A 14,747-nucleotide genomic window follows, 5' to 3' on the forward strand; every position below is an offset into this window, starting at 1 on the left:
AGAGAGAGATGCTAGTGTTTCCCCATGCTGATCCATAGAAGAGAGAGATGCTAGTGTTTCCCCATGCTGATCCATAGAGAGAGAGAGATGCTAGTGTTTCCCCATGCTGATCCATAGAGAGAGAGAGATGCTAGTGTTTCCCCATGCTGATCCATAGAGAGAGAGATGCTAGTGTTTCCCCATGCTGATCCATAGAGAGAGAGAGATGCTAGTGTTTCCCCATGCTGATCCATAGAGAGAGATGCTAGTGTTTCCCCATGCTGATCCATAGAGAGAGAGAGATGCTAGTGTTTCCCCATGCTGATCCATAGAGAGAGAGAGATGCTAGTGTTTCCCCATGCTGATCCATAGAGAGAGATGCTAGTGTTTCCCCATGCTGATCCATAGAGAGAGAGATGCTAGTGTTTCCCCATGCTGATCCATAGAGAGAGAGAGATGCTAGTGTTACCCCATGCTGATCCATAGAGAGAGAGATGCTAGTGTTTCCCCATGCTGATCCATGAGAGAGAGAGATGCTAGTGTTACCCCATGCTGATCCATAGAGAGAGAGAGATGCTAGTGTTTCCCCATGCTGATCCATAGAGAGAGATGCTAGTGTTACCCCATGCTGATCCATAGAGAGAGAGAGATGCTAGTGTTTCCCCATGCTGATCCATAGAGAGAGAGAGATGCTAGTGTTTCCCCATGCTGATCCATAGAGAGAGATGCTAGTGTTTCCCCATGCTGATCCATAGAGAGAGAGATGCTAGTGTTTCCCCATGCTGATCCATAGAGAGAGAGATGCTAGTGTTTCCCCATGCTGATCCATAAGAGAGATGCTAGTGTTTCCCCATGCTGATCCATAGAGAGAGATGCTAGTGTTTCCCCATGCTGATCCATAGAGAGAGAGAGATGCTAGTGTTTCCCCATGCTGATCCATAGAGAGAGAGATGCTAGTGTTTCCCCATGCTGATCCATAGAGAGAGAGAGATGCTAGTGTTTCCCCATGCTGATCCATAGAGAGAGATGCTAGTGTTTCCCCATGCTGATCCATAGAGAGAGATGCTAGTGTTTCCCCATGCTGATCCATAGAGAGAGAGATGCTAGTGTTTCCCCATGCTGATCCATAGAGAGAGAGAGATGCTAGTGTTTCCCCATGCTGATCCATAGAGAGAGAGATGCTAGTGTTTCCCCATGCTGATCCATAGAGAGAGAGATGCTAGTGTTTCCCCATGCTGATCCATAGAGAGAGAGATGCTAGTGTTACCCCATGCTGATCCATGAGAGAGAGAGATGCTAGTGTTTCCCCATGCTGATCCATGAGAGAGAGAGATGCTAGTGTTTCCCCATGCTGATCCATAGAGAGAGAGAGATGCTAGTGTTTCCCCATGCTGATCCATAGAGAGAGAGAGATGCTAGTGTTACCCCCATGCTGATCCATAGAGAGAGAGATGCTAGTGTTTCCCCATGCTGATCCATAAGAGAGAGAGATGCTAGTGTTACCCCATGCTGATCCATAGAGAGAGAGAGATGCTAGTGTTTCCCCATGCTGATCCATAGAGAGAGAGAGATGCTAGTGTTTCCCCATGCTGATCCATAGAGAGAGAGATGCTAGTGTTTCCCCATGCTGATCCATAGAGAGAGATGCTAGTGTTACCCCATGCTGATCCATAGAGAGAGATGCTAGTGTTTCCCCATGCTGATCCATAGAGAGAGATGCTAGTGTTACCCCATGCTGATCCATAGAGAGAGATGCTAGTGTTTCCCCATGCTGATCCATAAGAGAGAGAGATGCTAGTGTTTCCCCATGCTGATCCATAGAGAGAGATGCTAGTGTTACCCCATGCTGATCCATGAGAGAGAGATGCTAGTGTTTCCCCATGCTGATCCATAGAGAGAGATGCTAGTGTTACCCCATGCTGATCCATAGAGAGAGATGCTAGTGTTTCCCCATGCTGATCCATAGAGAGAGAGAGATGCTAGTGTTACCCCATGCTGATCCATAGAGAGAGATGCTAGTGTTTCCCCATGCTGATCCATAGAGAGAGAGATGCTAGTGTTACCCCATGCTGATCCATAGAGAGAGAGATGCTAGTGTTTCCCCATGCTGATCCATAGAGAGAGAGAGATGCTAGTGTTTCCCCATGCTGATCCATAGAGAGAGAGAGATGCTAGTGTTTCCCCATGCTAATCCATAGAGAGAGATGCTAGTGTTTCCCCATGCTGATCCATAGAGAGAGATGCTAGTGTTTCCCCATGCTGATCCATAGAGAGAGATGCTAGTGTTTCCCCATGCTGATCCATAGAGAGAGAGAGATGCTAGTGTTACCCCATGCTGATCCATAGAGAGAGATGCTAGTGTTTCCCCATGCTGATCCATAGAGAGAGAGATGCTAGTGTTACCCCATGCTGATCCATAGAGAGAGAGATGCTAGTGTTACCCCATGCTGATCCATAGAGAGAGAGATGCTAGTGTTTCCCCATGCTGATCCATAGAGAGAGAGAGATGCTAGTGTTTCCCCATGCTAATCCATAGAGAGAGATGCTAGTGTTTCCCCATGCTGATCCATAGAGAGAGAGAGATGCTAGTGTTTCCCCATGCTGATCCATAGAGAGAGAGAGATGCTAGTGTTTCCCCATGCTGATCCATAGAGAGAGAGATGCTAGTGTTTCCCCATGCTGATCCATAGAGAGAGATGCTAGTGTTACCCCATGCTGATCCATAGAGAGAGATGCTAGTGTTACCCCATGCTGATCCATAGAGAGAGATGCTAGTGTTACCCCATGCTGATCCATAGAGAGAGAGAGATGCTAGTGTTTCCCCATGCTGATCCATAGAGAGAGATGCTAGTGTTTCCCCATGCTGATCCATAGAGAGAGAGAGATGCTAGTGTTTCCCCATGCTGATCCATAGAGAGAGATGCTAGTGTTACCCCATGCTGATCCATAGAGAGAGATGCTAGTGTTACCCCATGCTGATCCATAGAGAGAGATGCTAGTGTTACCCCATGCTGATCCATAGAGAGAGATGCTAGTGTTTCCCCATGCTGATCCATAGAGAGAGATGCTAGTGTTACCCCATGCTGATCCATAGAGAGAGATGCTAGTGTTACCCCATGCTGATCCATAGAGAGAGATGCTAGTGTTACCCCATGCTGATCCATAGAGAGAGATGCTAGTGTTATTCCTCTAGCACTAAGACACTTGATTCAACAAATCATTTACATTTTCAAGCCTTTGCTAACAGGTGTGTTAGTGCGAGGACAAAAACTAAAAAAATCTTCCCCCTTGAGTCCCAAGGACCAGGATTGGAGGAAAACAACGGGTATCAGATGTTTGTTTATATTACCTGCGGAGGAGCCGTTGGGGCCACGGAACACAATGGGGACAGGCTGGGCTCCGGCGGACATGTAGTAAGTCTTAGCAGCTGAGTTAATCACCTGGTCGATGGCTTGCATGGAGAAGTTCCAGGTCATGAACTCACAGATTGGCCTCAGCCCGGCCTGAAAACACAGGAGGAGAAGAGGGTTGAGTCTAGTGCTATATTGTGTACCATAAGGCTCTGGTTAGAAGTATTGCACTATGTAGAGGGCAGGGTGCACTATGTAGAGGGCAGGGTGCACTATGTAGAGGGCAGGGTGCACTATGTAGAGGGCAGGGTGCACTATGTAGAGGGCAGGGTGCACTATGTAGAGGGCAGGGTGCACTATGTAGAGGGCAGGGTGCACTATGTAGAGGGCAGGGTGCACTATGTAGAGGGAGGGTGCACTATGTAGAGGGCAGGGTGCACTATGTAGAGGGCAGGGTGCACTATGTAGAGGGCAGGGTGCACTATGTAGAGGGCAGGGTGCCCTATGTAGGGTGCACTATGTAGGGGGCAGGGTGCACTATGTAGGATGCATTATGTAGGGGGCAGGGTTCACTATGTAGGGGTAGGGGGCACTATGTAGGGGGCAGGGTACACTATGTAGGGTGCACTATGTAGATGGTAGGGTGAACTATGTAGGATGCCCTATGTAGAGGGTAGGGTGCACTATGTAGGGGGCAGGGTGCACTATGTAGATGGTAGGGTGAACTATGTAGGATGCCCTATGTAGAGGGTAGGGTGCACTATGTAGGATGCCCTATATAGAGGGTAGGGTGCACTATGTAGGGGGTAGGGTGCCATTTGGTATGCCCTTAATGATAAGTCTCATCTTCCTACCACGATCAGACATTCAAATTGGGTTAGTGAAGATATGCTTGTACAATGTTACTTTCTATAGGAATAGGACATTTCCATACATTCCATAATAATAATAATAATAATAATAATAATTGACTTACGAATGCCGCACCAACAGCAATGCCTGCAAAGCCCATCTGTAAGGGGAGAAAATGCATCTGTTACAACAAGTTTTAGAGGCCATCACATTTAGGGCCACAACATGTTCTAGAGCCCATCACATTTAGGGCCACAACATGTTCTAGAGCCCATCACATTTAGGGCCGCAACATGTTCTAGAGCCCATCACATTTAGGGCCGCAACATGTTCTAGAGCCCATCACATTTAGGACCACAACATGTTCTAGAGCCCATCACATTTAGGACCACAACATGTTCTAGAGCCCATCACATTTAGGACCACAACATGTTCTAGAGCCCATCACATTTAGGACCACAACATGTTCTAGAGCCCATCACATTTAGGGCCGCAACATGTTCTAGAGCCCATCACATTTAGGGCCGCAACATGTTCTAGAGCCCATCACATTTAGGACCACAACATGTTCTAGAGCCCATCACATTTAGGGCCGCAACATGTTCTAGAGCCCATCACATTTAGGGCCGCAACATGTTCTAGAGCCCATCACATTTAGGGCCGCAACATGTTCTAGAGCCCATCACATTTAGGACCACAACATGTTCTAGAGCCCATCACATTTAGGGCCGCAACATGTTCTAGAGCCCATCACATTTAGGGCCACAACATGTTCTAGAGCCCATCACATTTAGGACCACAACATGTTCTAGAGCCCATCACATTTAGGACCACAACATGTTCTAGAGCCCATCACATTTAGGGCCGCAACATGTTCTAGAGCCCATCACATTTAGGACCGCAACATGTTCTAGAGCCCATCACATTTAGGACCGCAACATGTTCTAGAGCCCATCACATTTAGGGCCGCAACATGTTCTAGAGCCCATCACATTAAGGACCGCAACATGTTCTAGAGCCCATCACATTTAGGACCACAACATGTTCTAGAGCCCATCACATTTAGGACCACAACATGTTCTAGAGCCCATCACATTTAGGACCACAACATGTTCTAGAGCCCATCACATTTAGGACCACAACATGTTCTAGAGCCCATCACATTTAGGGCCACAACATGTTCTAGAGCCCATCACATTTAGGACCACAACATGTTCTAGAGCCCATCACATTTAGGGCCACAACATGTTCTAGAGCCCATCACATTTAGGGCCGCAACATGTTCTAGAGCCCATCACATTTAGGGCCACAACATGTTCTAGAGGCCATCACATTTAGGTCCACAACATGTTCTAGAGCCCATCACATTTAGGACCACAACATGTTCTAGAGCCCATCACATTTAGGACCGCAACATGTTCTAGAGCCCATCACATTTAGGACCGCAACATGTTCTAGAGCCCATCACATTTAGGGCCGCAACATGTTCTAGAGCCCATCACATTTAGGGCCACAACATGTTCTAGAGCCCATCACATTTAGGACCACAACATGTTCTAGAGCCCATCACATTTAGGACCACAACATGTTCTAGAGCCCATCACATTTAGGACCACAACATGTTCTAGAGCCCATCACATTTAGGGCCACAACATGTTCTAGAGCCCATCACATTTAGGACCGCAACATGTTCTAGAGCCCATCACATTTAGGACCACAACATGTTCTAGAGCCCATCACATTTAGGACCACAACACAGGGTGTTTGTTTTTACCTCTGTGATTGGAGTGTCGATGATTCGTTTGTCTCCATATTTCTTCCACAGTCCCCTGCTCACCTACAAATTCACCAGTCAGGAGAAAAACACCAATCAACTAGTCAAAATTATCAGTTTGAACAAAATACATTTCAAATATTATTCTAACAATAATATCATGGAACAAAATACATATACAATTAACAAATATAGAAAATATATCAGAACAAATATACTGAACAAAAATAAACGCAACAATTTCATTGATTTTACTGAGTTACAGTTCATGTGAGGAAATCAGTCAATTTAAATAAATTCATTAGGCCCTAATCTATGGATTTCACACGACTGGGAATACAGATATTGCATCTGTTGGTCACAGATACCATTAAAAAAAAAATGTGCCACACAATGGACCTCAGTCTTTCTGTGCATTCAAATCGCCATCGATAAAATGCAAAACGAAAACATTTTTCTGTTGTCTGTATCTTATGCCTGCCCATACCATAACCCCACCATGGAGCACAAAGGAGAACTGCTCTCTAACAGGGATGTAAACACATTTGTTCACAGAATTTGAGAAAGATAAGCTTTTTTGTGCTTATGGAACATTTCTGGGATTTTTTTATTTCAGCTCATGAAACATGGGACCAACACTTTACATGTTGCATTTATATTTTTGTTTAGTGTCTATTTATTTTAAACCACTTTTGAAATCTGCATCCTGATTTGCATGTAGTTTGTCATTGTGAACTCATACCTTGTAGGCGCCATCATACTGAGCCACCTCCTCCCCTAGAAGGAAGACTCTCTCATCCCTCTCCAGTTCCTCGTCCATCGCCTGGTTGAGGGCATCTCGGACATTCAACTGAAATAGAGACGTACACGATGTGACTATACAAAAAAATGACTTGATAATAAAATCATAATAGATTCATTTTATATATAGCCCTTTTCATTACAAGCTTTAAAGACCAAAACAAGTGCAGAGCCTGTGGTCTAGCAACATAAACTCCTCTCCCCACCAGAGACCCGGGGTTCAATCCCCACTCCAAAAACGTCATACTGTTTATCCCATCTCTCCGTCTACCTCTATTAAAACTGTTCTGAAATCACATTAAGTGGGGATGGGGTTAGGGATCTTCCACAGCAGATGAAGATCGGCAGTAGTATGTCAAGTGGAGATGACATACATTTGACTACATACATGTGACTACATAAATGACATACATGAAACGGTGAATCAGACTACATACAAAAAAAATGCCAGATTTGATTACATACAAGACGAAATATATTTGACACTTTTAATAAAATGGCTGCTGTGGCTACAGCCGAGGACAAAACGGCAGTTTACCTACAAAAAAACAGTCGTCTCAAACCTGGACTGAGGTACCTTTTCCAAAACATTTCTAGTGCCGGCTCTGCGTTGTTTTAATTTACGACGATAGTGTAGCTGTATGTAAACGGATCGGATCTATTGCCTAAGGTCAGGCCTTGGACATCCCACATGGATACAACGTTCATCATATCCCGTAAACTAGTTAACATTTCATGATTTCTTTAATCTACATGTTACCGTATAAGCTATTGACTGCATTTCTTAACAGCATAATTGCTAGTAGTGAACACAGCTGACAGCTGCGGTGAAGGTTATTAGCTAGATTAGCCCAAAATGCTAGCTAGTTCTCACCTGGACAGCCGCTGGAGAAGTCTTGCTGAACTCTCTACGCAGGATCACCGAGACGGCACTCTACACAAGACAAGACAGAAAATGGCTCTCGTTAAGGTCTCATCCTTATTTCAACAATATAATTGTCTGAACTTTTTAATTCAAAAGTATAAACACCTTCCCGGAACGAAGAAAACACCTAATCGACGCCATCTTTGACCTGTCCTCTGTGAGGGAGGAGCGATTTGTCCTGTAAAAGGATCAGATCCAATCAGAGCGTTTCTTTGCGAGTCTAGTCTCGGGAAATCGGTGTTTTAAACCAATCACGACCATTCTCATGGAAAGGAAGCGGAAGAACTCTGAGCGACTAGGAAAATCCAAGGGCAAAAGCAAAAAGCATCATCACCACCAGCCTTTTGCATCCCAACGAAATGTATTTTGTTTTACAAAAAATAAAGAAAAAAGAAGCCAACTACTCGTAAATGAAGCATAGCAGAGCTTTAATTCCGATATTTGTGCTTAGCTGCCACTTTAGATGTACTATGCTGAAGTTTCTGATGTAGCTAGCATAGCCCAGACTAGTGATGACTGACAGAGACGGTGTATTTACATAGCAGGCTCAAAACAAAAGTCACAGCACTAACCATATTTAGACAGATGTAGGTACATGACATAGTTGGACAGCACACAAGCGATCAAACCTGTCAGTTCCGTGCTTAGTTCAACTCAAACATCGTTTACATTTTTTTTTAATTGAACCTTTATTTATCTAGGTAAGTCAGTTAAGAACAAATCCTTTTTACAATGACGGCCTACCCCGGCCAAATCCTCCCCTAACCCGGACGACGCTGGGCCAATTGTGCGCCGCCCTATACGTCTCCCGATCACGGCCGGTTGTGCTACAGCTCGGAATCGAACCTGACGATGCAGTGCCTTAGACCGATGTGCCACTCAGGAGGCCCAAATGGAACATGCATTGGCCGCATTGTTGCTTTAATCAGACTTATTACCGTAGTTTACAGTAGGCTTTAATACAGTAGTCCTCAATACAGTAGAGCATCTCATTAGGCAGTAGAAAGTGCATGTGAAGGTTGCTAGGGGACTTAGGTCCTGTGATGTGTTTGTAGTTACGGATCGTGACAGGTGGGGTGTCAAGTTACTTTATATCCACTAAAATAACACACACAGAGCAAAGAGTTCAACAAACCACACATTTCAGTCCATGATTTTAATAAAATAAGTATAATACGGCAAAGTAGATAACATTGTAATTTTTTTTTCTTTTCGACACAGCTGTGCAGGGTCAAACATACAAACCCCAAACAGTTCTGAATTGTTTATGTTTTAATGCAGCAGACAGACAATAGATGGTTTCATACAACCCCCCACCACCTCAAACCCCCCCCAAAAAGGGTTTAGAAAATATTAGTAACTTCATCTTAAAGTGCAGTCATCTTCAAATCATAAAATCTTTTTGTTTTTCTGTCACCTAGTTGTTAATCCATACTGCCAAAAGGTGGTATAGTATTTACTTGAAAACTCCATAGTCAACAGTGCAAATCAGAAAGGTTGGCAGGCAGCGATGATGAATAGACTTAATTATAAAAACTAAACAGCATTATTAATTACATAAACTATGGAGCATTCTTATTGGAGAAACAGCTGCCAAATAAACATAATGTCATACTGAAGCCTCACTTAGATGACCCCCTGAACTGGAAAAAACAGAGGTGGAATTGGATAAAATTACATAATGAGGGGGAAATGTATTCTGGGTATTGTTACATACAAGTGCACACCACTCTGTTAGTGATGTAAAGAGCTGGTAACAATAAGCAGAGATAATATGAAACTCGATGGCTGTGTTTACACAGGCAGCCCAGTTCTTATCTTTTGCCCAATTATTGGCAAAGGATATGATCTGATTGGCCAAAAGACCAATTACTGGCAAAAGATAAATTGGGCTACCTGTGCAAATGCAGCCAATTAGTAATTGTCCTGAATGTGCCAATGTATCAATCTTCAAAACAGGTTAAACTTGTAATGTTGACAAGACAAAGCATTTCAGACAGTTCTGCAGATTGTAACTTTGCTTTTCAGACAGATTGAGGGTGTACTGTCCCTTCAGTTCCTCTGACAGTGGTTGGATGTAGCAGAGGTATAGATTATGATGATCAAATAACAGATTAGCTAGTTAACTCATTTCAGTATTAGGTTTATTTCTTGTAAACACCAGAATCCATTTTTAAATACATTCTCCCAGTAAACTGCTCACAGTTGTGTGTCAATCCTGGATCGTAGAGAAAACCCCTCCCTCCCCTATCGGTAAAGTGCAGCAGAGAAATAGTCGATCCTTCAACATCTTTACACTGCTATTTTGGAGAGGAAAAAGCAAAACTATATATATATTTTTTTAAAAGGTATTTGAATCTTAAATTGTATACGGTTACTGATTAATACCAGTAAGTACAGCATGTCATCATTTGGGTTAATTATTTTACATACTGAATGATGACAGATTTCTGCCGGTCCTCATTTACTAAACAATGGGTAATCTGAGGTTTTAATCCTTGCAGCGTCCATAGTTTTTTTTTTTTGTATCTATGTGCGCATTTGAAAATGGCACCCTATCCCCTATATAGCAGACTACTACTAAGTAGTGCACTATATAGGAAATGGGATGCCATTTGGGACGCAAGCCATATATTGACGCAGGCACAGAGATGAATGTGGCACATAGACATAAGCAACACAGACAGTCCAACAGCATCACATCTCCTTCCATTCATTCCAAGAAAACAAAAAGGTAAAAAGAATACAGATTCAATAAACATAATACAGACGGACAGTTCTTTCATAGTCGTCTCACTGTGATGACACGGACAGTTCTTTCATAGTCGTCTCACTGCGATGACACGGACAGTTCTTTCATAGTCGTCTCACTGCGATGACACGGACAGTTCTTTCATAGTCGTCTCACTGCGATGACACGGACAGTTCTTTCATAGTCGTCTCACTGTGATGACACGGACAGTTCTTTCATAGTCGTCTCACTGCGATGACACGGACAGTTCTTTCATAGTCGTCTCACTGCGATGACACGGACAGTTCTTTCATAGTCGTCTCACTGCGACGACACGGACAGTTCTTTCATAGTCGTCTCACTGCGATGACACGGACAGTTCTTTCATAGTCGTCTCACTGCGATGACACGGACAGTTCTTTCATAGTCGTCTCACTGTGATGACACGGACAGTTCTTTCATAGTCGTCTCACTGCGATGACACGGACAGTTCTTTCATAGTCGTCTCACTGCGATGACACGGACAGTTCTTTCATAGTCGTCTCACTGCGATGACACGGACAGTTCTTTCATAGTCGTCTCACTGCGATGACACGGACAGTTCTTTCATAGTCGTCTCACTGCGATGACACGGACAGTTCTTTCATAGTCGTCTCACTGCGATGACACGGACAGTTCTTTCATAGTCGTCTCACTGCGATGACACGGACAGTTCTTTCATAGTCGTCTCACTGCGATGACACGGACAGTTCTTTCATAGTCGTCTCACCGCGATGACACGGACAGTTCTTTCATAGTCGTCTCACCGCGATGACACGGACAGTTCTTTCATAGTCGTCTCACTGCGATGACACGGACAGTTCTTTCATAGTCGTCTCACTGCGATGACACGGACAGTTCTTTCATAGTCGTCTCACCGCGATGACACGGACAGTTCTTTCATAGTCGTCTCACTGCGATGACACGGACAGTTCTTTCATAGTCGTCTCACTGCGATGACACGGACAGTTCTTTCATAGTCGTCTCACTGTGATGACACGGACAGTTCTTTCATAGTCGTCTCACTGTGATGACACGGACAGTTCTTTCATAGTCGTCTCACTGTGATGACACGGACAGTTCTTTCATAGTCGTCTCACTGCGATGACACGGACAGTTCTTTCATAGTCGTCTCACTGCGATGACACGGACAGTTCTTTCATAGTCGTCTCACTGCGATGACACGGACAGTTCTTTCATAGTCGTCTCACTGTGATGAAATGCTGTTGGTTGGTGGATGTCAGGTCAGAATCCCAGTCCCTCTGAAACACCTGTGGTTCATGTGCTTACTTTCTGAATCACTTCCCTCACAGTTGCTTCACGTACGTTCCATTCAAGTCACTTCACTGTAAATAAGAAGAAAGGACGCTCCACTGAAATCATAAGTCATTCACTACAGTCTTCCAGATAGAGACCAGACTTGGCTGATGCCACCTCATCTTTAAACCACCTGTATAGTCCACTGACCAGTCGTTTTTGTGCTAAAGGGAGAACAAACCAGGCGGCCATATTGGAAAGGAGTTGATGCCCCGTCCCCTACCTCAAATCTTAAGGGGCGGGGCTGGGGGGGGTCAACTCATCGGGCGGAAACTAAATTTAGAAGCAAAAAAACTGAAGGAGCAAAAAAGGGATTGAGCAGGGCGACAGGTAACCTTTAGGGGTGACTGGGACCACAGGTAACCTTTAGGGGTGACTGGGACCACAGGTAACCTTTAGGGGTGACTGGGACCACAGGTAACCTTTAGGGGTGACTGGGACCACAGGTAACCTTTAGGGGTGACTGGGACCACAGGTAACCTTTAGGGGTGACTGGGACCACAGGTAACCTTTAGGGGTGACTGGGACCACAGGTAACCTTTAGGGGTGACTGGGACCACAGGTAACCTTTAGGGGTGACTGGGACCACAGGTAACCTTTAGGGGTGACTGGGATCACAGGTAACCTTTAGGGGTGACTGAGACGACAGGGTCAGGACGACAGGTAACCTTCAGGGGTGACTGGGACGACAGGTAACCTTTAGGGGTGACTGGGACCACAGGGTCAGGACGACAGGTAACCTTCAGGGGTGACTGGGACCACAGGGTCAGGACGACAGGTAACCTTCAGGGGTGACTGGGACGACAGGTAACCTTTAGGGGTGACTGGGACCACAGGGTCAGGACGACAGGTAACCTTCAGGGGTGACTGGGACGACAGGTAACCTTTAGGGGTGACTGGGACGACAGGGTCAGGACGACAGGTAACCTTCAGGGGTGACTGAGACGACAGGTAACCTTTAGGGGTGACTGGGACCACAGGTAACCTTTAGGGGTGACTGGGACCACAGGGTCAGGACGAGAAGGAAGAGCGATCCACTTCAGAGCGTCGGATGCTGCGGTCGATGGACACCGTTTTCTTCAGTTTGCCTATACTGAATGATGTGATGGAGGTGAGCAGGGCGCCACGCCCCACACCGTTGGCAGGAGGAGGATCTGACCCAGGGAGAGGAGGATGAGGAGGGGCGTGGGACTGGCCAGGGTTATCACTTGGAGGTAGAGGAGGAGGAGGAGGAGGAGGAAGAGGAGGTGGAGGGGCAACTCCTGCATCGACAAGAAAATCAACTGTTAGAACATTGAGTGGAAGTCTGATGTATAAGAACACATCAATATAAATGTTTTCTGTAACAGTGTTTCCAATCTCATCAATTAAACCGCCACCACAGGAATCACAATCTACAATGTTACACTTGAGCTTCAAAACAGTGTTTGAGTCTGCAAGGGTTATCAGAGTAAAAAACATGTTGTTGGGAGGTGGACAATATCAAAATGACAAATGGTGAAAATAAATATCCCGCCTTAAAAAATGGAATAAACGTTAATGTTTTGATCATTGCAGATTGTGACGTTTTAAAGTTGCAGACACCCTTTTACCAAGCAAGCAAAGGAGATGAAATAAAATAACATCTTTAATTCAATTTTAACTACTAATATTTGATGTTTTAGTGAGCAGAAATCTGAAGGTTGGTGTTAGAGAAGTTAAACACCTCGCCCCACGCCATTTCCAAACGGACGACCCCCCCATTTCCCCCCCACACCATTTCCAAACGGACGACCCCCCCCCCACGCCATTTCCAAACGGACGACCCCCCCACGTCATTTCCAAACGGACGACCCCCCCGCCCCCATTTCCAAACGGACGACCCCCCACGCCATTTCCAAACGGACGACCCCCCACGCCATTTCCAAACGGACGACCCCCCACGCCATTTCCAAACGGACGACCCCCCACGCCATTTCCAAACGGACGACCCCCCACGCCATTTCCAGAGGGACGACCCCCCACGCCATTTCCAGAGGGACGACCCCCCCACGCCATTTCCAGAGGGACGACCCCCCCACGCCATTTCCAGAGGGACGACCCCCACCCCCCATTTCCAAACGACGAGCCCCCCCACGACATTTCCAAAAGGACGACCCCCCCACGCCATTTCCAAACGGACGACCCCCCATTTCCCCCATTTCCAAACGGACGACCTCCCCATTTCCCCCCATTTCCAAACGGATGACCCCCATTTCCAAACGGATGACCCCCCCATTTCCCCCCATTTCCAAACGGACGACCCCCCACGCCATTTCCAAACGGACGACCCCCACGCCATTTCCAAACGGACGACCCCCCACGCCATTTCCAAACGGACGACCCCCCACGCCATTTCCAAACGGACGACCCCCACGCCATTTCCAAACGGACGACCCCCATTTCCCCCCATTTCCAAACGGACGACCCCCCACGCCATTTCCAAACGGACGACCCCCCACGCCATTTCCAAACGGACGACCCCCCACGCCATTTCCAAACGGACGACCCCCCACGCCATTTCCAAACGGACGACCCCCCCACGCCATTTCCAAACGGACGACCCCCCATTTCCCCCATTTCCAAACGGACGACCCCCCACGCCATTTCCAAACGGACGACCCCCCCCGCCATTTCCAAACGGACGACCCCCGCCATTTCCAAACGGACGACCCCCGCCATTTCCAAACGGACGACCCCCCGCCATTTCCAACGGGACGACCCCCCCGCCATTTCCAAAGGGCGACCCCCCGCCATTTCCAAAGGGACGACCCCCCCGCCATTTCCAAAGGGACGACCCCCCCCACGCCATTTCCAAAGGGACGACCCCCTCCCCACGCCATTTCCAAAGGGACGACCCCCCCCACGCCATTTCCAAAGGGACGACCCCCCCACGCCATTTCCAAAGGGACGACCCCCCCCCACGCCATTTCCAAAGGGACGACCCCCCCCACGCCATTT

General features: G+C 46.4%; 2 protein-coding genes across 5 annotated transcripts in view; both read right to left on the reverse strand.

Moving 5' to 3' along the window:
* Window positions 1-8,684, reverse strand: part of LOC106583814 (pyruvate dehydrogenase E1 subunit beta) — a 30,013-nt gene extending 21,329 nt beyond the window's left edge. Inside the window, exons 1-7 of the mRNA XM_045705691.1 lie at window positions 8,620-8,684; window positions 7,787-7,859; window positions 7,631-7,690; window positions 6,698-6,805; window positions 5,956-6,018; window positions 4,306-4,341; window positions 3,329-3,482 (exon numbers count right to left, since the gene is read on the reverse strand). Coding sequence (XP_045561647.1) covers window positions 3,329-3,482; window positions 4,306-4,341; window positions 5,956-6,018; window positions 6,698-6,805; window positions 7,631-7,690; window positions 7,787-7,859; window positions 8,620-8,669 — 544 coding nt within the window. The 5' untranslated portion in view covers window positions 8,670-8,684. The remainder of the gene's footprint in view (window positions 1-3,328; window positions 3,483-4,305; window positions 4,342-5,955; window positions 6,019-6,697; window positions 6,806-7,630; window positions 7,691-7,786; window positions 7,860-8,619) is intronic.
* Window positions 8,685-10,149: 1,465 nt separating this feature from the next.
* pxk (PX domain containing serine/threonine kinase) overlaps window positions 10,150-14,747 on the reverse strand; it is a 58,594-nt gene continuing 53,996 nt past the window's right edge. Inside the window, exons 17-18 of one of the 4 annotated variants that reach the window (XR_006761398.1) lie at window positions 12,624-13,030; window positions 10,150-12,508 (exon numbers count right to left, since the gene is read on the reverse strand). Coding sequence is in view for 1 of the 4 variants with exons in the window: in XM_045705688.1 (XP_045561644.1) it covers window positions 12,780-13,030 (251 nt within the window). In the remaining 3 variants the exon portion in view is untranslated. Of the gene's footprint in view, window positions 13,031-14,747 lie in introns of all 4 variants that reach the window. The other 3 variants (XR_006761397.1, XM_045705688.1, XM_045705689.1) reach the window with 3 other exon arrangements.

This window comes from Salmo salar, chromosome ssa22 (assembly GCF_905237065.1).
Source record: "Salmo salar chromosome ssa22, Ssal_v3.1, whole genome shotgun sequence".
Lineage (NCBI taxonomy): Eukaryota > Metazoa > Chordata > Actinopteri > Salmoniformes > Salmonidae > Salmo > Salmo salar.